The sequence below is a fragment of the Sinocyclocheilus grahami genome, unplaced genomic scaffold, assembly GCF_001515645.1.
Source record: "Sinocyclocheilus grahami isolate Dianchi unplaced genomic scaffold, SAMN03320097.WGS_v1.1 scaffold44.1, whole genome shotgun sequence".
Taxonomy (NCBI): domain Eukaryota; kingdom Metazoa; phylum Chordata; class Actinopteri; order Cypriniformes; family Cyprinidae; genus Sinocyclocheilus; species Sinocyclocheilus grahami.
Genome location: NW_015505223.1, coordinates 1,900,823 through 1,928,729, shown reverse-complemented (window position 1 = coordinate 1,928,729; position 27,907 = coordinate 1,900,823). Strand labels below are relative to the sequence as shown.

The window sequence follows — 27,907 nt, the reverse complement described above, 5'->3', positions numbered from 1 at the left end:
AAAAAAAAAAAAACTCCCAGGCTGAAGGACACTTTGTTAATAAGTAATACCCACGCTGTATTAGCTGCATATTTAGCCATGAGAATTCATCTACATTGCTTTCAGACAAAATCATTTAGTGAAGCGTGCTTCAAAATGTAACGGCGCGCCTTTGTGTGACATTCAGCTGGGAATGTGAACTTTGGGCTTGTTCAGAGCAAGGACAGTCAGCTGGAGTTCTGTGCCACAATGCAAATGCCTTCATCCCTCTATTCGGCATTTCAAACATAATTTCCTGACCAAATCAGAGAGGAACTGCAAAGAGATTATTCTTGAGACCTATTCCAACTTCACTTTGCACTGTAATTGCTTGGAAATTTTCTGCAGATGGTTTTTAAGCATACTATTCTCTTGTTCGGTAATAACAAAGCTTCTCTAGATACACTCCAGGACTCCCAGCGGTGTGCGGTATTGTATAGGAGAGCTATCAAACACACACACTTTTTCTAAGTATTTAAAATTAACAGCAGGGGGTGTAAAGCAACCGACAGTGAGAGACAGAGCGAGAGAAAAAGAGATGAAGACAGGAATTGACTTTTTGCCGTCCCCCAGCGTTTACCCTCTTCTCGTGTTCATTACAACACCATTATGGTTTTGATGTTTTCCCCTCCTTTCCAACATACTGTCGGTTTCGTTCTTTAATGTGGTCATTCGGCTACAAGAATTTTTCAACTGAACAGACGTCCGTGTCATTACCTGCAATAAGGGTCATTTCCCATAAGGAAAAGAGAGAGATGGGAATGTTATATGGAGTGACTGGCGAACACTGTATAAATACAGACCCAGCTCCCAATCAGAGACATTATGCCATATGTGTGAGAAACATCCAATGCATGCAGAAAAACACAGGCTCTGACATGAGCTGTGCTTGTTTGTATGACCTGATGTCTCATTCGGCCCTGCTAGAGGCCTCATTATACCTCACCGCTGGTCGTTGGGAGCATGGCATTCAGTCTGACACTAGAGCTGAAGGAGGAGGAAGTCGGGGCTGTTTAGGAACTCGTTCTCATTAAGAGCTGTGTGTGTCACTGGGGAGACTTTCTGCTCCTAACAGCCTCCAAAAGTAGCTGAGCTTCAACAACGGCCACACAATGTCTCCATCTGCAGGGAGAGCTATACCTCCTCCTTCCATCTTTCTTTGCCTGTCCGTATTGTCTGTTTTTTTGTAATCTCCATTCTCCAATCTGTGCTCTATCTGGTCTGTTTTTGTTTAAACAGTCAGATATGTTTAGCCTGGACAACGACAGGAACAGTGAAGGCTATAGCGCTACTGACAGTAACAAGTTCCTCATCCTGTGAGGATGCAAAATTGGGAGAGTTGCTTCAGTCACGAATGTGTCAGATTTGGCTATAATGCTCCTGGAACCAATATTTCCTGAGTGCATGTTCACCACAAACAGCAACTCTTGAGGGACAGGTAATCACGGATGGTAAAAATGAGCATTCTTTCCATCTTCCATCCCATCATAAATTATGAGGGGTTAAAGTGAACATGAAATAACAGTCGAACCATTCATGTAACACTTTAAAGTAAAGTTTAAAACTTTAATATTGCCATCCCTAACATGAAATAACAATGAACTTTCACAGCATTACTCTTGGTTAAATGTTGTTTAAATTAAATTGGTAACACTTTACTTGAAGGGGTGTGCATAAGACTGACATGGCACCTTCATAATCATAACCATGACATAAACGATAACAAAAGACATCTCAATCAATGTCATCTTTGCATTAAAAATTACATAACTGAGCGAATGACACTTAATGACAGTTGTCATAAACATGCATAAAAAACCCTTCATATTCATGACATGTGTCATGTCATGATTATGTAGGTGTCATGTCAGTCTTATGCACACCCCTTCAAGTAAAGTGTAACCATTAAATTTGTAAAGCTGTATAACTTAACAATGATTAATGTTTTATGAACAAACATGAACTAACAATGAATTAACCTAAATCTAAAAAATGCTAAGAAAAAAAATTGTGTTCACTGTTAGCAGTAAAAAATAAAAATAAAAACTTTACAAAAATTTAATATTTTGTTAATTTAATTGAAGTTGAAATAAAATAAAATGTAAATATTACATGAAAAACTTTGAAATGATAAATACTGTGTTGGGAACTAACTGAAATAAAATAAGCTGAAATACAAAAATCATAAAAGTAAATATAAATAGCATTGGATACTGACTGATACTGTTCCTGTCTTCCTCCCTGTAACTTCCTTCCCTCTCTCTACTTTGTCCTCAGTGATAAAAGGCAAAAAAACACAACAATTTAAAAAAAGTTTTCTATTCACAAGCAATTGTTTATTTGATGTGAAACAAATAGCTATCGCTCAACAACTGCTCATGACTTTCTTTGAGGCCAGTTAGTCTGCATCAGCATGAGGTCAGATTACTTTCCTCTACAGTGGCATGACTCTAAAAAAGGAACTATAAAGAGATACTGGGGAGGGTGAAACAGTCTTTAAAAACAGTTGGGAAACTCTTTGCAAGTTGAGAGAAAGGGAGCGCGGAGGCTTTGACAGAAAGCACAGAGGGACAGCCACACTGCTGGCTTCCCAACACGGAGAACGCACAAATGAAACGGAGAGAGAGAAATATCAACCTCTCTGCACCATCACTTCTTCGGCTACGACACAGTCAAGCACCGCACAAAGAAAACACATCTGCATTCCCCAGATCAAACCGCACTTTCAACTGTTATCGCAAATAAACGTATACATGCAAGACATCAGCGGCTTCCTCTCACAAAAGTTATAGCAGTTTTGAAATGGAAATGAATCTGAAATATTTTGAAAGGTCATGGCATGCATCAGCCCAAGTCATCTGTAGCAGCATGTGCCATCTCCGTCATGATAAAGAATTGAAGTCAGGGCTAGAAAATGAAGGAAAAGTTTGTCTTTTGTAATTCTCAGACAACCTGGTGAAAAAAAGCTTCGGTGAGAGTACACGGTTTAGCCTTCTTCAAACATTATAGGCAAAGAAATGCAATGTTATATTAACCTATGGTAACAAGACTTGTCAGCTATTCCTTTAACAATAATTTTAAACCCTTAATACATCATGTAATGGTATTTCTTCAGAAATTTAGAACAGCTCAGTACAAATCTCATCTCTGTAAAGTTGGCAGAGTCCACAGTAAATCAGGCAGCAACTTCCAATATGTTAACTTACCCACTTGAGACCAGATCTCCGATTTTAGAAAAATGAAAACGAGCTGGTGCATGTTCAAGTGGTGCTATACTTTAGCAGAGAGTGAGGCGGTAGGAGGTTGTGTCAGACTTTAGGTGTGTTGTGGAATCGGTCCAAACAGGCTTCCCTAATCTCTGCTGAGTGTGTTTGTTTGTCTCTGAATGTCAGAACGCCTTCGGGCCAGGAAGACAAAGTTCAAAGCAATGCAGATACACTTTGTATATGAGTCCAACTGTTAGATAAAACTGACACAGATTTACAGAGCAAATAAAAACAATGCAGCATGGCAGTCAACAAAACTGCATATTTTGTGTGAAAATCCCTTTTTTGGGAGAGGGGGAAAAACTATTGCAAGATCATTATATGAAAATTATAATCTCATAAATTCTTATATAGTATAATATAATATAATATAATAATGATTATATATGTGTGCAATGGCTGAGAATTTATCAGATTTATATGAATATATAGTAATATACTGTACAGTATAATAAAAATTACATACATGTAATATAATAATTTAATTATTACATAATACAAATGATTATAATTTGCATATACACTACTGTGTAAAAGTCTAGTTTTAAGTCAGTTGTTTCTTTCTTTTGCTGAAGTGTGTCAGTAGGAAATTTCATTTTACTTTTCCAAACATTCCCATTAATTGTAATAATCCAGTGAGATTTTTGTTCGCACAAGGAGTCTGACAGCAGCCAGTGCTCCACACAGAGATCTGATCTCACCATCATCCAGTCCGTCTGGAATGACATGAAGAATCAGAAAAAATGGAGACAGACTAAATCCAGAAGAACCGTGGCAACGTCTCCAAGATGCTTGAAGAAACCTTCCTATGAAGCTACAATACTATGAAACTTTTTAGGCACTTGTGTAAAAATGCTGTAAATATAAACATACAGTATGTCATAAACAGATTTTATTTATCAATTAACTTCTATTAAATAAATGCAATCAACATTTGGTATGACCCCCCTTTTGCATTTAAAACAGCTTTTGACCTTGGTACACTTGCACATAGATTTTCAAGTAGTTTTGTAGGAAGGTTTCTTGAAGCATCTTGGAGACGTTGCCACGGTTCTTATTTTTTTCTGATTCTTCATGTCATTCCAGACGGACTGGATGATGGTGAGATCAGATCTCTGTGTGGAGCACTGGCTTCTGTCAGACTCCTTGTGCAAACAAAAATCTCACTGGATTATTACAATTAATGGCAAAATGAATGTTTGTTTATTGCCATTGGTCTAATGGTTAGAGAGTTGGACTTGTAACTGAAAGGTTGCGGGTTCGAGTCTCGTACCAGCATGGACTGTAGGTGGGGGGAGTGAATGTACAGCGCTCTCTTCCACCTTCAATACCACGAATGAGGTGCCCTTGAGCAAGGCACTGAACCCCCAACTGCTCCCCGGGCGCTGCAGCATAAATGGCTGCCCACTGCTCCGGGTGTGTCTTCTCGGTGTGTGTGTGTTCACTGCTGTGTGTGTGCACTTAGGATGGGTTAAATGCAGAGTACTAATTCCTAGTATGGGTAACCATACTTGGCCACATGGCACGTCACTTTTCACTTTCATTGTATTTGGACAAGCAAAACGCCAAACTCCTGTGAAACAAAAAGCATCAGAACTACTGATGAAAGCTTACCTCGTTGGTGTTCCAGCGATGTCTCTCCTTGGGCAGGGAGGAGCATTTGGGAAGGCATTCCAGAAGCTTCTTGGGCAGGTAGATTTTCAAATGTCCATGTTCATCTGTGAACGACACAAAAAAGTCACTTAATATGAAGTGTGAGCAGGATTATTAAAAAAAAAGCTGTGCTGCTCTCCAGAGTCTAAAACACTGGGAGCTGTTCTTTTTAAACAAAGATCCAATCATTTCTTTGTAAATTACTGAGTTGTTTGAATTCAATGTCACTATTGCTCAAGGGACTCCTTTAAAGAAACTTCCATGTCCAGGTGTTACGTTTGCAAATTGCTGTGACAACTTTTTAAAAATATAAAACTATAAACCAGGCACGAGACCTCAAAGGGGGAGTACTCAGAAAGCGATGAAAATTAAAAAAAACTTAAGATGTTACTGTGAAATGAAAGGGAACATATTTGGAGCACAAGGCGTGCAAAAGGCTTTCATCCAGAAATGTCGTAATTTTGTTTCCATTGAGTTTTTTTTTTAACGCTCCCGTTCTTTCTCTCTCTCTCTCCCTTATCATGCCAGAGTGCCTGCTCAAATACATAACAACAAAATTGGGCAACGGAGCAAAAGCATTTCAAGGTTATTGATAACCGTTTGCATCAAGGGCTCAGGCTTCTTAAGGAACTCAATGTTTAGCCCTGTGGGAGAAGGTAGTTCCATATTGCGTGCTGAGCCTGCTTATGAATATAAAAAAAAGCAAAGACACTGAAAGAAAAGGAGAATGAGAGACTGACTGAGATTTGTGGAGAGTGTCCTCGGTAAAAGACGAGAGAAAAGTAAAAGAGATGCTGCAGATCTGAGCGAGATGAAGCCCGTGTGTCCATAGAGACACTGCTTAGCAACCACTCCCACTCTGGCTTTAAGGACAAACAGATAGCCAGAGGAAAAGAGACACATGAAGAGGGTTAGGATCACTTTACTGTTCATAGTCTTACACCAGAACCAGCGCACATTTTTGTGCTTTACCGGTGCATGAACTTAAACCCACATAACAAATTCAATTCCCTATAGAAAACACCCAAGTGCATCAAGATATCTTTCAAATCACCATTCAAACCAGATCTGATAAACGCAATTGCACCTGAAACATACAGTACTAGATACGAGTATGTAAATGCCAATGCTTCTAGCTTTGCAAGCTCAATTTCGTACACGGTTGCGTTCCAAAATATCTCACATTGCAATTCTGCATTCTCAGAGTTGCCACAAGGGGCACTAAAGCAGAAATGTCTGTATTTACAGTGACTTTTATCATGAAAATCTCAAGTTGACATGAAAACCTAGAGTATATTTCCAGTCTTTTGGCATATTCATACCAAGGGCGATAACTATAAAGTATTAATAATCATTGTAATTACAACAGTAATGACACAGAGGAACTATATCATTGGAATCATTTTTAGAACAATTTTTCTTGCTAATGAATGATACAAACACTGACTGACAGCTGATCATAATCCACCTGACTTTAAAATCCTAGAGCATTTAAAGTGGTATGTTACAAAATTGCAGTGTGCACTTTTAACAGCGTCCACACCAACAGATGATACATTTCTGTCTAAGATAGTCATCTTTATAGTTATCATTCTTGCTGTGAATGGGCCTTTAGTCTTTAAGAACTGCTTTTTTTGAATATCATGAATTATAACCATTGATCTATAATAGAGAACTGGTTTGCTGATGACGTCATATAAGTGAAGCCACTGCGCCGCCATATTGGTATTCCCCTTGTATTCCCATACATTCTATTGAATTAATAGGAAATCATATGAATTAATAGGAAAACATATGATTTTAATGAGAAAACATAACCTAACGAGTCAGCGATTTATATCTGAAGTATCCCTGTACATTCTTACAACGCAAACCTCCTATGCATGTAAACGGTTATTTGTTTAATGTCAGGAATTTGACCTGCGTATTAAAAAGTTACGTTCATATACATTACAGTAGCGAACATCAGATGGATGAAATCTTCAACATATGCATTTCAAATGACAAAGTGCTCATAAAATCTGAATGAAGATTTATGCTTTGCATTCACATACCTTAATTTGCCTTGTATTCTTGTATATACCTGCATTCATTTTGAAGCAGGTAATGATTTAAACGTTGGTTAAATTAATAATTAAACATACATAACATTTTACTCCTATGCAAACTGAAATGCTAGTAAAACGCCATAGAATTTGCTCGGAGAGTCTGAGTTGCTTAATCAGGACATTTATAATATAGCGACACATAACATCATTCAGAGAAATAATGCTGACTACATACGGTACAGACTTAAAGACATGAAGCATTTTTTCCCCAAGATGATGCATGTTAAGCTTAGAATTTCAATACAACAGAGCAATGTAGTAACAGAAGCTTGTATTGTATTATTCATTGTATATTCGAATACATTTCAGATACTAATACCAGATATATATGTTTAATATTTCCTGCATAATTAAGTACATAAAGAAATATATTTTTGTTTTGGATCAGTTACTTGTGTCAGCCGTGTGCAGCAGACACACCATTTAAATATGTTACATCTGAAGTAACAATTTACATACACATATCTTAAAAACTAATCCTGTGTAACTGATACGCTTCAAATCGGGTGATTTTAGGGCAGTGTTTTGGTTGTCAGTCAATGCTCTCAAAAATGTACTAATGGCCGCACCCACTCTTGGATGCGATGAACATGAATGGCACATACATGAGAAATATGCATATTAAAATCACAGACTTTTGATTGCAGACATCATGCCTTGGCAAATCTAGGCAGAGTCTGAGACTACCAGGACATTTTACTCGAAAGAAAGACATAAGGAACAGGAGACTTAAGCAAAGTTAACATTTGCTCTTCCATTCAATCTCACTGGCATCTAGGAGAAACTGTTAAGTTTGAAAAGATCTCATTTGTGATTTTGTTTCGTTGGAATCGTTTCACATTATGAATTGGGAGATCTGTGGATGTTATGCTTCAGCTAAAGCAAAGATTGAGAAGCAAAACACACAGTACATTCGCATAAGATAATGAATAAATGAGCAGGCTCTTTTGAAAAGTTCTGCTCTTTTTCATTCCAAGTAACACGACTGGGATGCATTATAAAAGGAACGAGGCGTTGAGAAACTTATTTACAGGGTAATTAAGACTAGACTATATATCCCTTCCTGTTCCTATTCGTTATTTCTTGTCTCTCCCTTCATCTCTGTCTCTCTCTTTCCCTCTCAGTACATGTTTTGGCAGAACAAGCAAGCGATTCTGAAGACTGCCATTTAGTCTCATTGTTCTGCATCAAAGTAAGGGGCTTTTAAATTATGCTGACTCTGACGACCGTGGCTTTAGAGGCAAATTTTAATCACAGAGTCAGTCGCCGTCTGCCAAGCGCTGCCTTAAGCGTTTGCCTTTCTCTCTTTCACGACCGTCTCCCAAGAGTAGCCAATGAGACGCAGAGCTGAGGGAAAAAGGCTTAAAGAAAATGAAAAACAAAACAATACTCACGCAGATATAAATGTGTGAATGTAGGCGGTAGAGAAAGTTAGAACAGAATAGAGCGCTGTAGACTATTTGCTCCTTCTCATGTAAACAATTATAGGTGCACGCAGGCGTACGCGCCCACCATAATTAATTATGAATGTATTAAGATAAATCGCTTCGGTTTCAAACTCTACTAACATATAAAAACACACTCACGCTTGACACGAACACCAATCAGCATTCAGTGCAGATGCCAAGGTGCAGCACCCGTATGTGGCCCTTGTCTAACTGATGCCCGAGACTCTTGATCTGAGGGGATCTTTGAAAAACACCTATCAAAACTGCCCTTCAAAGTAATGTCAAGCATCAGAGAGTCTCCCCTAAGCCAGGGATACAAAGGTATTTTATAACTTAACTCTTTATCATCTCACCGTAAAGAGCTCTTTTAAATTTTCCAGAAACTCATACACCATGTCAGCAGCTGTGAGTTGGGATAAAGTGATGGACAGACTGAAGTCTTTGACAGGAGGTGCCGGAGATCACTAAATACAGAATGTTCTATGCTGAAGGAAGTGATGAATGTTTCTTCGGCTGAGTGGCGCAAAGGCACAGTGGGATCTCACACTGTCAATAAGCAGCATGTTCGTACAGATCCCACATGTGGCTTTAAGTGACCCCAATAAGAACAACAACACTGATGGTGAGAGAAAAGCCCTAAAGGCAGTGGCTGAAAAGCAGCTTTATTTTCACTAAGAGTGTGACAAATGAGCTGAAACATACGGCAGATTTCCTTTTCCTTTTTGCAATATATTCATTAAGGTGATAAAACAGTTAGTCAGAATCAGGCATGGATTAACCATGGGCCATTTAAAACTAAACTCTCAAATACTTTGACAGACAAAACATAAGGAATCCATATTTTATGGAATACAAAATACTTGGAATTAGTGCTCTGCATTTATCCCATCCAAAGTACACACACACACAAGTCATTTATGCTGCAGCACCCAGGGAGCAGTTGGGGGTTCGGTGGCTTGCTCAAAGGAACCTCAGTCGTGGTATTGAAGGTGGAAGAGAGCGCTGTACATTCCCCACCTACAATCCCTGCCAGTACAAGACTTGAACCCACAACCTTTGGGTTACGAGTCTGACTCTCTAACCATTAGGCCACGACTTCCCCTTGAATTTTAGAAATAGCTCCATTTTACCCATTAATATGTGTTTTTAAAGTGATTGATATCAAAAACACATACAACATATTCTTGTTTTTTTATCCAATTTATTTTCAGTAACAACGGAATTTTTTTAATTAACACAACTGCTGTGTGTGGGCCTCCCAGTTTTTAATCCTCTTGGCACAATACAATCCTGAAGAGGTAAACCGATAAACAGGGTTCATAAAAACAGGGTTTTGACATTTCTTGCACACATCCATAATTAATGCGTTTTAATTGAGCGGATGGATCTAAATGGCCAAACGGGCTAACTGTGCAAAATGAGATCTGTACTTCTAAATCTGCAGAGCCACATTTCTGTTCATCCAAGGCAAGCACAAAGAAGGTCCGTCCTCCTGTATGTTCCCTCTGAGGATTACCGCATATCTGCCTTCTTTAATGACTCTGTAAGCATCTATCGTGTGCATGTACATGGGTTGTTCTCGAAACAGATGGAGTTTTGCCAATGCAGTGCAAAAAGTGTAAAAGAATGGACACAGAAACTTTCCACAGCTCATCAGCCCAATGTCACTTTTTAATGAAAGCCATCTCTTTTTCCATTAAATTGTCAGCTCTGATGGGCATTTTCTGTTTGCATTTGTTTATTTGTAGACTGTCTTTTCCACAGAATGCCATTTCACCTGTAGTAAGCGGTTTTGTCTCAGATCATGGCGGGGGGTACGTTTCCAATGCTCCTTTAGAAACTCTTCAAATTAAGAAAGGTGCAATGAAAAATGCTCTGAGAGCGGCAAATCTGCTTCAGAAGGCAAATTTGGAGCCTGTCTGAATAAGGAGAGGGTGACATTTACAGATTTGATTTTCTCTCTACCTCATCATACGGCAGACACGAGCCTGCACAAGGATTGCTGTAGTGTCGGCCATGACTTTTTGATCCCATTTTGGAGAATGTGAGCTTTGGAGGAAACACATTAAACTATCCTAATATAAGCAGAGATTCAAGGAAAACGAGCTTGAATGGACACAAATGGAAGTCAAGTAAATCTAGGGCTTTTCCTGTACAAGAGATAAGGGCGACTGCAAAGACAACAAACAGCTAAAGGAGTAAATGTTATGGAGATCAATTACGTCACTGTTAATGGATCGATTTTGGCCCATCTGTCATATTACAGAGATGTTTCACCAAGGACCGCAATCGGTCTCGTGAGAAATGTTCCAGAAAATCAAATCTCATAGCCGTGCGCATCTCAAATGAAACTTTCGATTATAATAATAAAAAAATAAAACACGAATTGCAAACCAGCACACTATAGATTCTGCTCATCAACTGATGTTTTTTTTTTTTTTTTGCCTTGATAAATATAATAAAATGGGGAAAAAGTCAAATCCTCTAGTGAGATGAGGTGTCAGTTAATTATAAAACTTTGTATAATAAAGACTGAAAAATGCTGGGAAAAGCAACATTTACAGCTCCCAGTACAGATATTAAGGGGGTGTCTAGGGAAATTTGAGCTTTTTTCCTCCATTTTTTACAAACGAAATTAATGTGACAGAAATAAGGGCTCATTGCACAGTAGTTCCAAGCAGACAGGGAGAAGGATGGGACTGCATGTTAATTCATCAGTAGTGCTGGTAAACTTTTCTGCAAGTGGTCTTCCCTCAGCTGCTTTATTAGCCACATGAGTTGAAGACAGGCTGGGAAAGAGGGAGATCTTTTGACTTTCAAGTGAAAGTAGGAAAGGCTTTGATATGAAAGGCAGCATAAGAAAGGAGAATGCAGCGGGTTGACATGGTCTTTTACCAAGCTGGCATTCCAACCTCCATACTACAAGCCTCCTCCACATCTCTCTAGGGACTTGTGCGCTGCATGGAAATCAGTGGTATAGTTATCTATATGCTAATTTCCATGGGACGAAAGGTGAATATTCAGACATTGGAGAGTCACACCCACAGTGTCTGGTCAAATACAACACAATAGGAAGACCGTAATACAAAAAAAACAACATAGATACATGCACAGATTGCAAAGAGGTCGTACGCATTTAATTTAATTATTAAGTTCACATTGTGATGAATTAAGTTAAGGGTGGCCTGGCCAATTACCAGCTGTGTTTGATAAGCAAATGCACAAGAGGGAACTACACAAAGTAGGGCAGGGCAATCTCAAATTTTGGCGATATTCAATATTTTTGCATTTGCTCTCAAAAAAAGAAAGAAAGAAAATTGCAAAATGAACCGTTTAAACATTTTAGGGCTAGGTGATAAAACGATAACAATAATTATCTTGATAGAGTTTTCCTCAAAATGATACCAAGACTTCTATAAATGTTCGGTATAATGTTTATCAACGACATGTTTCTGAGGACAGTCAGTTCCCTTCAGATACATTCAAATAAAGACATCCGAGCGGGGTTTTGACTTGAAACATGCCGCGCTCATATTTATTCAATGACATCATTGCCTTTCGACTCTTGTCTTTCTGTTCCCAACTGTAAGACCTCTTGAAATTATCATTTTATTTCTTATATTTAACATATTTAAAACTTTTTATGGCCTTAAGTTGGATACAACTCACTTTGAGTTTTTAAGGACCCGCGGGAGATATGCATTTAAGATAGCCCGTCGGGCAGAGTGGTGATACATTTTGGTAGCCCGACAGGAAAACACAATAGCCCTGGGACGTCGGGCTAGCGATTTTGCGAGCCCTGCGCTTGAATTCAGCAAAGAACACAAATGACTCTTTGATTTAAACTAGCTGAATTTAAACAGTGCGCAATGATGCAGTCAGAAGGCTTTTCAATCTACAAATCACCATAATTTACCATAGATTTACTGTAGTAACATTAACTGCACCATGGCATTGTGGCAGAAATCAGTAGTGCTGGTAAACTTTTCTGCAAGTGGTCTTCCCTCAGCTGCTTTATTAGCCACATGAGTTGAAGACAGGCTGGGAAAGAGGGAGATCTTTTGACTTTCAAGTGAAAGTAGGAAAGGCTTTGATATGAAAGGCAGCATAAGAAAGGAGAATGCAGCGGGTTGACATGGTCTTTTACCAAGCTGGCATTCCAACCTCCATACTACAAGCCTCCTCCACATCTCTCTAGGGACTTGTGCGCTGCATGGAAATCAGTGGTATAGTTATCTATATGCTAATTTCCATGGGACGAAAGGTGAATATTCAGACATTGGAGAGTCACACCCACAGTGTCTGGTCAAATACAACACAATAGGAAGACCGTAATACAAAAAAAACAACATAGATACATGCACAGATTGCAAAGAGGTCGTACGCATTTAATTTAATTATTAAGTTCACATTGTGATGAATTAAGTTAAGGGTGGCCTGGCCAATTACCAGCTGTGTTTGATAAGCAAATGCACAAGAGGGAACTACACAAAGTAGGGCAGGGCAATCTCAAATTTTGGCGATATTCAATATTTTTGCATTTGCTCTCAAAAAAAGAAAGAAAGAAAATTGCAAAATGAACCGTTTAAACATTTTAGGGCTAGGTGATAAAACGATAACAATAATTATCTTGATAGAGTTTTCCTCAAAATGATACCAAGACTTCTATAAATGTTCGGTATAATGTTTATCAACGACATGTTTCTGAGGACAGTCAGTTCCCTTCAGATACATTCAAATAAAGACATCCGAGCGGGGTTTTGACTTGAAACATGCCGCGCTCATATTTATTCAATGACATCATTGCCTTTCGACTCTTGTCTTTCTGTTCCCAACTGTAAGACCTCTTGAAATTATCATTTTATTTCTTATATTTAACATATTTAAAACTTTTTATGGCCTTAAGTTGGATACAACTCACTTTGAGTTTTTAAGGACCCGCGGGAGATATGCATTTAAGATAGCCCGTCGGGCAGAGTGGTGATACATTTTGGTAGCCCGACAGGAAAACACAATAGCCCTGGGACGTCGGGCTAGCGATTTTGCGAGCCCTGCGCTTGAATTCAGCAAAGAACACAAATGACTCTTTGATTTAAACTAGCTGAATTTAAACAGTGCGCAATGATGCAGTCAGAAGGCTTTTCAATCTACAAATCACCATAATTTACCATAGATTTACTGTAGTAACATTAACTGCACCATGGCATTGTGGCAGAAATGTGGGATATTCATATTGAATTTTATTATATTATTAATGTAGACATATTAAATGTAGGGCTGCACAATTAATCTAATTTCTAATCGCAATTACAATTATGGATGCCACAATTACGTAATCGTTCAAAGCGGCAATTAATCGTTCAAAGTCCACTTATGTTATTCTGCACGCTTAAGATACGTTTTTTTCTTTCTACATGTTATCTTAAGGGTTTTTCCATTGTTTTAGTATAACATTATAATACCATTCATATTTTTACTTTTTTATCATTTAAAGAAGAAACCAATCCGATGTATATTTGACATTTGAGGCTTAATACTATAGAAAAGCACTAAAGGTTTTTCAGTTAGAGTGTGTTTTCAGCTTGTTTATTTTCAAATAAAAATACAGCATGCAGTTGCATCACACAATGGTATAAACGTCATTCAATGAAAATTGTGATAATCGTAATTAATAAATCGCAATTACAATTTCAAGGGAATAATCGACAATTATGATTTGTCATAATCGTGCAGCCCTAATTAAATGTATTAAAGGAATTATTGCACATAATTACAGTATTTTTGTGATTAAGCTATAGCTAGCATTTGTGCATTTATACTAAATGTATTTAGATTACAGCTTTTCTTACAAATACCTAGAAATCATAGTTTTTTTTTTTTCATAATCATATTTTTACCATGGTATTGAAGTGCTATATGCGTGGTTTTAACTGTCATGATCAAAATGTGCGCTACTATGGAAGACCAATGGTTAATTTTAATAAAACTCTTTCTACCACTTTCACTTAGGAGTAAAAATCTGCCTTTAAACTTAAATATATAAATAAAAATGTCAAATTTATTGTGATAATTATTGATATCGACTGATATGAAAAATTTCATCATGATAATTTTTTGGCCATATCGCCCAGCCCTAAGTTAAACAAAATAGTGACCACTTACTGTTTTTTACAAAAAGGTACCAATATAAAAAAATATATATGAAAATGATACAAAAAGCACAGACTTCCTACAAAAATTGGTGGTGGTTTTAACAAACCAAGTTCTTTGAAGAAAAAAAGTCTATTAGTTTACAAGATGGTTATTACTGTTAATAACTGCATTTTTAGATTCAGTCCCGCATTTAAATACGTTTGTCAATCCAGAAACTTTGCAGTGTGTAGCTAGTAGCATGAGAAATAAACCATGAGAAATTACGAATGGGTTACAAAGCGAGCAAAGAGTGCTTCCTTTATAATCACTGAAACTGTCAATCACTTTAGCACGAATTCACTGACTGAGCTCTGCATTTTTTTTTTTAAAACACCCATTATACTCCATTTGTCAATACTGTGAAATTAATCTCTATTTACAAGTTAGCCAATGGCTAACTTAAATAGCTCTGATTGGCCTTTTTTGTTCACATGCTCATCCCACATTGTAACCAGATGTTGTAAAAAGAAACATTTGATGCTTTTTACAGAGCACTCACACATATACCCATGGAAGTGTCTGAAAGCAGTGGTCTATCTCCATCCAAAAAGTATTTGAAATTGGCTTACTAAACTTTAACATTGCTAAAATATTTCCTAGTTTCATATCGTCAGCAAAATTTATTGCAATCCTATTCTATGTACCGCCCAGCCCTAACCAAGAGCATCCCTTTCTGACTCTTTGACCCCCCCCAAAAACAGCTCTAGACCCCTTTGGACTACATCAACCTCAGACCAACTGTATAAATCCACCAGCATATAAAACGTCACATTCTGCTGTGTGTATGAGAGGCGAGATCTTTTTCTGTATGCAATAACATTTCTATTGAATTAGCAATGACTTAAAGGGTTGGACGATGTCAGTCAAATTGATTTAGCATCTACTGAAGCGCCTCAAGGTCACAAGAGCTTGGAGCCAGACCTCATCCAGAGAGAGTCTGCAGTGTGAATGCTTTAAAGCAGGAGGCCTGGAGAGATTAGGGTTGGGCGATGTATTCCAAATTGGCATCGGACAATGTCTACAGTGAAACATCGTGATGGACGATGACATCGGAGGGTGGGGTTAGGGGGTGTGCCCGAAGTGTGAATCCGTATGCAGAAAGGTACAGAAAACAAATAACGCGTTCTACGGAGCCACTAAAAGGACATGGTTAGCCGCTTGCTAGCGGTAGACTGTTACATTACAGTACATGAAAGTTCACTTACCACATACACAGAGTAAGGAGAGATGACTGATAGGACAATGGCGAATGATTTGCAGATCCTGAGCACCACTGACAAATATCTAATCTTGTAAAATGTGTGGTAGGTACTGCCGCTCCGTAGTATAGAGTCCATGTGATCGCGAATCTCGAAAGTGAAAGTAAAATGAGAGTGCGCATTCGAAAGCGGTTTCAATGCCCTGCATATTAATAGTGGCTCCCTGATGGCCGCAATTTATATACAGTATAATTACCCAATGATATAATTGCGAGAGAAAGTATTGAAATATTTTTTTATCCTCCCATCTCGTAGGCTATTTATTCCATTTTGGGGTTCTGTAGTACACTTAATTTCCTTTCCGAACACGGAGTTGGGATGCGGCGGATTGTGGGGGGTATGTGGAGATCATGATGCCGGCTCAACATCGTGATGTCTGTCAGCCATCGGCGATGGACGATGGCATCGTCTATCGGCCCAACCCTAGGAGAGATTCTTCAGTGACTCTGAGGAAAAGTTGAGAAGGAGGGCTGCCCCTATCAACCCCTTTGAGCAAGAAAAACATGTGAATCTTGGTGCTAATCTGGGGTTTAACGGCTCATCTTTAAAAGGCCTGGTGGTGAAGAGCTGTTTTACTGTATCTGTCATGGCAGCTTGAGCAAGCATCACTTCAAAGAAAGGAGTGAAGCTTGTTTTAGGATGGGATAAAGAGGGCTGACAAAAACAGATCTCAAATCGATAGTGTCCTCTTGCTTTTGTGCCACAATGATAAGATACCTTTTCTTTACTCACTTTTCCTTTTTTCTCCGTGATTTGTGTTTCACGAGCACTAAGGATGATGTTGACTGAATTCTCATCAACTGTGGATCACATCGTATGAAATGCTTAATCACAACTAATCACACTCATATAACGCATTTTGACAGGATGATTGTGTGATCATGATCCTCATCATAAAAGCTACAGTGACAGAGTGGACATATAGAAGGGAAGATGAGGATATAAGAACGAAAGGGAGGATGATAAATCTATTTTCCCCCCACAGGGAAACGGCCTGACAATGATTCACATTTCCTCTTAACAGAGAATAATGTGCCGTCCTAAAGCCATTAAAGGAAGCTTGTGTCCGGCCAAAGCCATGACATCATTTGACACGCTGTTTTACCACCTTTTCTGATTCAAATGGGATCTGGGTCCAACTTGTCAGTTTCAATTTCACTCGCACCTCCCGCTCAAAGATCAATACCAATCAAAGCAGTGATTGCTCTATTGTTCTGCTTAATACTACAGCTCCTTCACTGGCTCCGGGCCTTCATCACCATCAGCGGCCACATCTGTGCCATTTAATAGATCATTCGCCAGATAGCTATCTGGCATTTGGCTAATGAAGATGGTTTATAGTGAGGAGATTATAAAAATGCAAAGCTCCTCTGTGCTTTTTACACATTAAAAAGCTGAATTAATGTCACCTCTCCGTGTGGGAGCCGTGTTTTGATGGAGTTTGGAAAACTGCATCTACTCACACTTGTCGGGTTTTGTTCGTTCATTCATTTCTCTGGTAAAAGTCCAAGGGATGTATTCACTAAATACATCCATTTGAATTTTCCTTAAGAAAAATCTTCAATGAATAATATAATGTATCCTTGTAATAATGTTCTCAAGTTAGAAAGCAAGAAAATAATTCAATTATCTGGAATTAATATTTTGAAAAAAAAGTTTTGTGAATCTGGCCCCCTGGTTCTTAAAATAATCAGAATAATGCTGCACAGAACTCTATATAGCTAACTGATATTTATTCAATGTTTGTTTCAAATGACTAATCAGTATAATATTACCATCTTTATTTAGTCACTGACTGTGCACAAGATTGATATACAATAAATTTCAATAATACAATACATCTTTGATTTAAAAATTACTGAGCCATCTACAGAAATGCAATATAAATATTCCCTTGATAATATGCAAATATGTATAATACACTCCAACACGCTAACATTCTGAGGCATATTATAAATGAAGTGATAACAAAACATATGCTTCTGACATGAATTATAAAACGCAAACGGGTCCTATAAACAGCACACAAATAGGCAAACACCAGCTTGAACCATCGTCTTACACCTGGACGCATAAAACCAACATGCAAATCCATGCAACACTGACTACCGAAAGGCATTCAGCGACATAAACAAGACAGAGGATATGAGAATGCTCAAATACACATGGACTCAATCATGCAAATGAGTGTATGAATACAAATGGATAAAGAGTTGAGCTATGCATACAAAATGCACTTTAGAGTTCTGGCAAACAATTTGGTCCTCTTTTCTGGCCTGCTCAAGCTCTCTCTCTCTCTCTCTCTCTCCCCTCTCCATCATCACAGCAAAAAAAAAAAAAAGCATATTATCATCACTATGCTCTTCAATTGCTCCTTGTTTGAATCATGTGCTGAATGTCTGAGTCTTTAGACAACTCATAATAACCCCATCTTTGTGTTAATAACACGGTACACGAAAGCCATTTACACAGTGTGAGTAGGTTTGGGTATCGTTTGAATGTTATCAATTCCGATTCCGATTCTTTTCGATTCCCAGTTTTGATTCCAGTGTGATTAAATAATGATATTTATCCGGTGTCTCTTTTTTGCAAACCATTTATTGGAGCTGAATACCATGAACAAAAATCAACAGGCTACATAAAAACTGGACTCTTTAAGAGCTGTTTGTGTGCAAAATAGAACTGCATGATTCTGGATAAATTGAGGGTTTTTTTTTTCTTTTTTTCCCCAATGAAAGTTGTGGTTCTCATGATTTTGAAGAAAAAAAAAATCATCAGACAACTAAACAAAATCACATGTAATTTATGAATAAATGGTTCAATGACTCACTCAAGATGTACTTGTTTCATTACTGGATAAATCATCATTCTTGAACGAATCTCTTGTATGATTCTGAAGTGATTGACAGAGACAAATCGTTTGAATGTTATCAATTCCGATTCCGATTCTTTTCGATTCCCAGTTTTGATTCCAGTGTGATTAAATAATGATATTTATCCGGTGTCTCTTTTTTGCAAACCATTTATTGGAGCTGAATACCATGAACAAAAATCAACAGGCTACATAAAAACTGGACTCTTTAAGAGCCGTTTGTGTGCAAAATAGAACTGCATGATTCTGGATAAATTGAGGGGGGTTTTTTTCTTTTTTTCCCCAATGAAAGTTGTGGTTCTCATGATTTTGAAGAAAAAAAAATCATCAGACAACTAAACAAAATCACATGTAATTTATGAATAAATGGTTCAATGACTCACTCAAGATGTACTTGTTTCATTACTGGATAAATCATCATTCTTGAACGAATCTCTTGTATGATTCTGAAGTGATTGACAGAGACAAATACATTTTAACAGCCCCTTTTCGCCACCTACTGGCGTAACAATGTAATCGACAACCCCTCCCCCACACCTACTCCTAAACCTACCAATACTGAGGGGTGCATAATCTGGCAGGGTGCAAATTTCGGCACTACACAGATGAAGAAAAAATTTAAATAAAAAATAGTTAAATGGTTCAATGACTCACTCAAGATGTACTTGTTTCATTACTGGATAAATCATCATTCTTGAACGAATCTCTTGTATGATTCTGAAGTGATTGACAGAGACAAATACATTTTAACAGCCCCTTTTCGCCACCTACTGGCGTAACAATGTAATCGACAACCCCTCCCCCACACCTACTCCTAAACCTACCAATACTGAGGGGTGCATAATCTGGCAGGGTGCAAATTTCGGCACTACACAGATGAAGAAAAAAATTAAATAAAAAATAGAAATCGATAGGTGGAATCGAAATTTTAATTTGACAACAAGTATCCGATTCCTGACCTTAAGTATCCGATTCTGGAATCGGAATCAATTTTCGATTCCCAACCCTAAGTGTGAGTACCAAAGCCAAAAACACTGAAAGTGAGAGATGGGATTAAACAACCCCTTTACAATCTAGGTGTGATTTTGTCACAGGTCTTCATAAACAAGAAGGCCAGCTGGACCTAAAAGGAAGCTATGCTGCACTGGCTTAGTCGTGACTTACTCCCTAAAACGAGTAAAACAAATGTGCGCTGGCATGCACAGATGAGGCATGATTCTTATGAAGAGTGACATAAGCCTCCGCCAAGTGAAGCTTCACCAGACGCCCGTCACGCTAGTGCTTGGCACAATTACCGCCAACTGTTTTGATAGCGAGAGATGTTACACAAGCAAAGAGTTCAAACTCTTCCAAGACAGGAGGCCGATTCTACGATAACCTCACTTATGTGTCTGGGTATCCCAGGAGACCAGAATCTCTCTCTGCTCTCTTCTTTGGTTGAGCAGTTCAGTCAACTGTTTGCATCTCTGCAACAAGAACAAAACCTCTCATTATTTGCAGGATCTCAATTAAATTTTATCTTAGCCAATTTAAAAGATCTGTACGGCAGCAACTTCTCTCTTAATTGCTAGGATGTTTTTTTTATTTTTTTAAATAAAACCTTGGCTGATAAAACACTGAAGATATGGGATACTGCGTTTGTGACAAGGAGGCAAATTAATGCACTGTCATCCTTCCATTGAAGTAAGCCAAGGGATGATTCTCCCGGGGTCTCCCGAGGCTGACTGCTTCTTGTCTAGTGACTCTTGTCCCAGAAAATATGCAGCAGCATGAAATAAAAATCTGCAAATTCATGTGATACCACAACACTCATGAACTGAACACACATAGGCCTAAAAGGGGGGGGGGAGCACATCTACACATATTCTAAAGAAACTGGATGATGTGCAATGTGGCTGCCTTAATAAGTGGGCGTAGTTCATCTGGGGATTTCCACTGGTGGAGTAAAAAAGGCTACGCTGGACACTAGGGAAGACGAGAGGTGGGGAAGGAGAGGATCGGCAGACCAGGATTCCTCCCAATTAACTCACTTTGACATTCTGGTTCTGTCCCAGTTGGCTCCCAAAGCTTTTCTTGACTCAACAAAGCAAAAGAATCAGGCTGAAATGGGGTCCATGAAGAGGGCTGTCTGAACTGGATCTCCTTTTATTCTCACATTGCGACATGTCCAGGGATTCAAGGCTCACAAGCAACTTCTGCTCCTGCGTAATAAGAACCAATGGCCCATTTAATTTGAAAATCAACATGTGGCCTAATCAATGGATTACCAAAGAGTTACTTAAGCCCAAAACTTGCTGCTGTTAAACCACTAATGTGACTAGACATGGCTGAGACGCATATCCCTCCAGCAGCTAATCATGCTGTAAGCCTGCTACAACTGGGCAGCAGAACTTCTGCCACTTAGTGTCCATGTCGGAGTGTCTTCATTAAGTGAGTGTCTCTTCGAAACAGCCTTGATCACATTTGATGAGCAACCAAACAATTGAGCTTAAACAGCCTGAGGTTCTTGGCACAATATATGTGAGTTAAAGCATGTATGTGAGTAAAATACAAAATAACCATGGAGAAAGAGACGCTCATGCACTTTCTACCCAAAGAAATATTCCACAACATGACTTTCAAAACATCTAAAAGCTGATGGGGTAGTGAGAGGTGCACATCCTTGTATATAAGCTGCCATCATTGTGTTGGCAAGAACCACCGGAGGATACGCTTCCTGTGTGGAGGAAGAGAATAGAAGTGATCCAGGAAGCTGGCAAGAGCAAAGACTGTCAGATACAAATGCGTGACACAGTTTTAGGCCGTACAGGTCAAAAGAGGCAACGTATTCTCCTGTTCTGTGGCAGCTCAAATGGGTAAAAATAGCCTAGAATCCTTCTGTCCCCAAACTTACATTCCATTATGACACATTTTTCTTTCTAAGAAGTAGAGCAAGAGCAAAGCGTTGCCTGACTAGACTTGCGTAGATAAATATGCATGATGAAACAAAGAAAGGCAATACCTTTTTCTGGCCAGGTCATCTCTCAGCAATAGCAAAAATGAAGATATCCACCAACAACTGGGAAACACAACCGTGCTAAAGCCTATAGATCCGAAGTAGTGTGTAATTAATATTTTTCTAGAAGACAATTCTATAGTTCACACGTGCACACGCCACTGTCCCACACAGGCACTCCGTGAGCTCTCCCAAATCAAAGAGGGCAACTTCGTCACTTTGATGGAATTCTTCAATAGGCAAGCTTAGTTATCACTCTTAGTTCCAATGTGTGTAAGTGTGTGTGTTAGGGGGGTTTGAAGGGGGGTATTGATTTGTACAGCTCAATAGCACCACCCTGTGGCTGTTTTAGACAAAAACTTCCTTGACTGCCTTGATTTAGAAGAAAAATAAATAGTTGAATAAATAATTAAATGTTGACAAACTCATGGTGGTTATTTTAAGCTATTCAAGACCTAATTTTCCAACATTAATGAACAATCAGCATTTTCTACCCAGGATGCTATAGAATCAAACAAATGTCTGACAATTCATCTGGTCCCTATAAACATTACGTTTTCCAAAATGGATCAAAGTAAACAGAATATGAGTTATTTTGAAGGCAAGGGAGCGTCTTGTGAATCTTAAATGTGATCTGAATTATTTACGTCTTCCGTCAAATTCGTTATATTACATTTTTAAAAATACATCTATTTTAGTCTGAAGGAATTTCATTAATAAGGTAAACATCAAAAGCATCCTCAAAGAATGATCTACATGGCGCACTCCGTTGATGTAAAGAAAGTGAACTTTAAATTACGACCATATAAATAGAAAAATTTAATCAAATTCTAGCGAATAGCGAGAGCATGAACTTGATTTTAGTTGCCGAGCATCGCTTTAGCAAAGAGGAGAGACTTACCTTTCATTTTGCTGCCTCATTAAAATTCCGCTTCAGTTTTCCCAGCGTCCTTTCCAATCCAGTTTTTAAAATATGTTATCTAAGAAAATAACTGCTGACAGCTTCAAAACAGCAGCGGCCAAACAGTCACAGCTCTAGGAAAATATTTCACACAAGACTAAAGCATATAGAGCAGCTGTCGGTGGGTTCAGTCACTGTAAGGGGGGTTCTGGTGGGGGTGGAAAGAAATCAATCACGTTTTAGAGCATCACCACCATAAATCTGCATTTATCGCTTTCGGAGTTAAAAGCGTCGTCCTGTTCAATACGAACGAAATATGAAGTAGTTGACCGCGTTTGACTTCACGGAGCTCGCTTGTTTGTCAGCCCACGGGGAACGTGGATGTGGTGTGGTGGAATCCCACTCGAAACCAAACGCGAGTCATTTCACGCGTTCATTTCGTCTGCTGCGCTCATGTGCTCGTCTCAGTTACAAGAAAAAACATGTTTCTCTTCATCTAGCGAAGGCTGTGGTTCGGCTTGACTTGGATGCGTGTGACTTTGAAAAATCTCTGTGCTTTGAGATTAAACGAGTCGCGTAATGAACGTAACCCGTGATTACCTAACTCCGTTCCCGTTATTTTAATAGCCGTCTCAGAGATGGCTAATCCCATCAGCGCTTCAGCTTTTTTGCCATTTCGTGACAAACACAAGCTGTGCGAAAATGTCACTGACTTTCTCCGCCGCGCATCCCTATCCTGACCTTCATCATCTGGAGCTTAACGCGGATAAAGCTGCGAAATGAAAAATAATTATCTTGTTATTTCTCTCTTACCTTCCGGCTTGTTTTCGGCAGCCATTTCCCCTCCGCGCGCCACATCCTCCTCCTCCTCCTCCTAGCGACCGGGGGGGTACCACGCGCGTTCACGGCGAGGACGCGGCTCGAGGAGGGGGCGAGAGGCGCGTGCGTGAATACGCGTTAGCTATTGGCCGCAAAGTGCCATAAATGACAATGGTGTTTTCGGTGATGCTTCATGAATTTGCGAAATCCATATCCTCCTTTTATCCATCTCTTCCACGCCATTGGTGAATCGGTTTTATTCAGGAGACACCTTTACAATGCAGCTAGCAATACGTTTTTTTTTTTTTGATCAGATTTAGGGGAAAACCTAAGGACTGTAATATACATATATGAAAAGCAGAATCTGCGGATTATATTTAAGTCTACACGACGAACATTTATGAATTCATGCTTGGCAGACACCCATATCCGTTCTGCCCACCGAGCGCCGTGACAGTAAAAAACTATTTTATAACACTGCTAATCGAGATACGTGTCCAGCAGTCTAAGTACTAATAACAGACCCCACTGTGTCATATAATTATATGCTAACAGTCATGTTAGAGTCGTTAATCTGCCACTCGTGCTGAAGATGATTGTGAAACCATAATGGCATGGATTTAAGCATAGAGACGATGACGGGTTTCCTCTGAAAGGTTAGTGTCGCAAGACAGCAGAGACACAACAGAATAATAATAATAAAAGAAATAAAATAAAACATCTGGAAAAGATGTTTCAGGTCGTGCGTGGAGGCTCCAGACTCGTTCTTGAGCGCTGTCCACTCGCGGGTGCTGAAGGAGATGGTGCTGAAAGAACAGCTCCACTCATCGACCACAAACAGCATTATAAGAGTCGGTCTGCCGTTTTCCCAAATAAAGTCAAATCACGCACAACAACACAACATGAAGTTACACTGCGAATGTTATTTGAACAACAGAATCATAAAATAAGGAGAAAAAAACACTGACGGGTTTCCTCTGAAAGGTTAGTGTCGCAAGACAGCAGAGACACAACAGAATAATAATAATAAAAGAAATAAAATAAAACATCTGGAAAAGATGTTTCAGGTCGTGCGTGGAGGCTCCAGACTCGTTCTTGAGCGCTGTCCACTCGCGGGTGCTGAAGGAGATGGTGCTGAAAGAACAGCTCCACTCATCGACCACAAACAGCATTATAAGAGTCGGTCTGCCGTTTTCCCAAATAAAGTCAAATCACGCACAACAACACAACATGAAGTTACACTGCGAATGTTATTTGAACAACAGAATCATAAAATAAGAAGAAAAAAACACTATTATTATCAGAGGCGGACTTGAGTACTTGAGTATTGCACTTAAGTACACTTTTTGAGTATCGGTACTTTACTTGAGTATTATTTTTTCTGGAAACGTATGACTTTAACTTCATTTGAAAGACAAATATTGTACTTTTCACTCCACTACATTTCTATCAAGGTCCTCGAAGTAGAAAGTCGTTACTATGTAGCAGCTTTGAAAGTCAGTGGCTGATTTTTTTTCTTCTCTAAAACATGACTTTTTTTTTTCAGACAGTTTCAGTAATCACTCTTGTGGGGCTACATGAAATGACTTCCTAGCATTTTTTTGAACACTGACCAGTTCCAAATGTGGTATTTATTGACAACAAATTCAGTAATAAGAAGTTAATATTGTGGTATATATTAGACACAATATTGTCTGATTTAGCTAAATTGTGTAAGTGAAAATATTACCTATAAAGCCACAGAAGAACTGTTGTGCGTCTCCTAATAAAACACAATAGGTGTTGGACTTGAAGCAGCACTGCAGAACATTCAAATAAGTCTTGCTGTTTTGCTTTTTTGTTAAAGCAGTGCTGCTGTTGTAAAGTTACAGCTACAGTTGTGCTGCTGGGTTTAAAAGCAGGTTTGATTTTTTTCCCCTCCTCATCACTCTGTATTTACAGGATTTCACTGTACTGTATTCAGCAGGTGTAATGTATTCTAAGTTGCTTCAGAAGTATTGCAAGTACTACGTACAACAATAAAACAGTGTATTGACATAAAAAAGGAAATTTACTTTTGGTACTTAAGTACTTTTAAAAGTAAGTACTTCTGTACTTTTACTTAAGTAAAAATCTGTCTTTACAACTTTTACTTGTAATGGAGTAATATTTGACCAGCAGTATCTGTACTTTCACTCAAGTAATGGAGTTGAGTACTTTGTCCGCCTCTGATTATTATGCATGCATTATTATAACAATATTGAGAGACTACAGAGATTAAAAAAGTCACATGCCAGTCATTTAAAATCAAGCCAAAATGTGGTTAACAACGGTGAAAAACTTAAGAAAAAGGTGACCCAAGGTTCACATTTCCTCTAAAACTCGCCTTAAAAATTAACATATAAATGTAACTCTAACATTTTGTTTAAGGAAGAATAAGGCTGTTGGATTAATACTTATTGGATACAAATGAGCAAATGTATTATTAAAATACATTATTATTAGTAGTAGTAGTAGTAATAATAATAATAATATATTAAACGTTAAGTGATTGGTTTACTTATTTTCATCCAGGAATCTGTATAATAGCGGGTACATTTACATTTTAAATAACTCTCTCCAGAACACACGGTGGCAGGACAACATATGAATCCTGAGCCTCATCGGTGGGTTTACTATGGCGAAGACAGAGCTCATTCATTTTCTTTTCATCGTGCTGACGTCAACTCGCCGAGTTCTTGAAGCGCTTGCTGACGAAGGGTATTTAATATTCCAATAGCAGTCTTTTGACAAATCAGATTGGCGTACTGGCCGAACGTCACGTTGCCTAATTAATATTCATGAGCAAGGCCTTCGCCGTAGTAGGAATCGATGGGATGGGATTTGGGACATTGTGAATATGGCGGCTGCCTTGGAAAATGAATTGGGATTAGATAACGAAGATTATTATTCTCTGCTCAATGTCAGGAGAGAGGTAAGAAAGTGGATATGTTTCTAAGAGGAGCATAATCCATCTGCATTGTCGAGCTCTGCACGAAATGAAGACAGCCGAACAATTTCTCTTATTAGGTGATACTGTAAGAGAGATTCATACAGCTGTCATGGCATACTTACGTACTCGTTGATCTGACGTTTCATGCTTGGACAGCTTTCGAGCAGTATTTGTCAACTGTCAAATTGCTTTTTTATCATACGTTTATGAATATTTTGCATGTACGTACGTAAAATGCGCATGACTGGAGCTGATCTCAGAACCCAATTCACTTAATATGAATATTAAAAAGCAGTACTTACTATTAACCCACTAAACAGGCTAAATAAAACCGTTTAATGTATAATTTATTAAATTACACCTACCAACCTCAATAAAAAATTCTGCTCGACCGGTATTTCCAATGAGCCTCAAACTCTGAGGATGTAACGGAAATGTTGGCGTTTGAGTTTAAATGGAAAAGCGCGCCAACGCGCAGTCTTTCCTGAGCAGGACAGCCAATCGGAAGCCTGTTATCAAGGTGCGGCTGAACCAATTAATTTAAATATTCAAATTATGTTGACTCTGCTTGATAATATGATATCCATCCATCAATCTTTATGTGTGCCCTCCACTATTTATCGATCTTATGGTCCACAGGCTACTCAAGACGAGTTGAAGTCATCGTACAGGCGTCTTTGTATGCTGTACCACCCTGACAAGCACAGAGACCCCGAGCTAAAGAGGCAGGCTGAACAACTCTTCACTTATGTACACCAGGCATATGAGGGTAATTATTAGAACTGTCCCCAGAACTAATATGACAATCTACAGTATGCAGAATAAATCCAAAAAATAGCCAAGGGTTTATGTAGCTCTTCCATCCAAGGAAAGTTCATAGTTACCACAAATAAAGAAAGCCATCCCTTACGAAAAATAAGTTTATTCAAGTGTGCTATTAGTATACTTCTTTTAAACTAAAAATAGGAAAGTATACTTTCAGTCTACTTCTCAGAAATATACTTAAAATGACATTTAAGTATACTTGACTTAAACTTAGAAAAAGTCGAAATATATTTGAGCTATACTTGTGTTCCTAGAATCCGTGTTTTCATTGTTATACTCTAGGGGGCGCTAGTACACATCTTCTGTACAGACTTTCCAAAAAACACAAGTGAAGAAGAAACCGAAACAACAGATGCTTCCACATGTAATCAAACACGATCATCAGACATAAAACAGCATCAAAACTGTGTAACATTATTAATGAAGAGGTAATAAGGACTGTCAAGCTTTGGGTGTTGATCTTCATCTACGTTTTGATTATCATTCTGAATCCAATTCATAGTCTTTTTTCAGCTTTTTGTTCAAAATGTTGTTTATTTCTTTATTTTTGAAACGTATCCACATTCAAGTGTTTAAAAAA

General features: G+C 38.5%; 2 protein-coding genes across 7 annotated transcripts in view; one reads left to right on the top strand and one right to left on the bottom strand.

Annotated features, from left to right (window-relative positions):
• The window catches only part of camta1b (calmodulin binding transcription activator 1b), a 299,937-nt gene extending 276,368 nt beyond the window's left edge, over nucleotides 1-23,569 (bottom strand). For all 6 annotated transcript variants that reach the window (XM_016268238.1, XM_016268239.1, XM_016268240.1 and 3 more), the window contains exons 1-2: nucleotides 23,526-23,569; nucleotides 4,899-5,002 (exon numbers count right to left, since the gene is read on the bottom strand). In XM_016268238.1, coding sequence (XP_016123724.1) covers nucleotides 4,899-5,002; nucleotides 23,526-23,550 — 129 coding nt within the window. In that variant the 5' untranslated portion in view covers nucleotides 23,551-23,569. The remainder of the gene's footprint in view (nucleotides 1-4,898; nucleotides 5,003-23,525) is intronic.
• A 2,824-nt stretch (nucleotides 23,570-26,393) lies between these two features.
• LOC107582443 (dnaJ homolog subfamily C member 11-like) overlaps nucleotides 26,394-27,907 on the top strand; it is a 20,497-nt gene continuing 18,983 nt past the window's right edge. Inside the window, exons 1-2 of the mRNA XM_016268288.1 lie at nucleotides 26,394-26,484; nucleotides 27,142-27,271. Coding sequence (XP_016123774.1) covers nucleotides 26,410-26,484; nucleotides 27,142-27,271 — 205 coding nt within the window. The 5' untranslated portion in view covers nucleotides 26,394-26,409. The remainder of the gene's footprint in view (nucleotides 26,485-27,141; nucleotides 27,272-27,907) is intronic.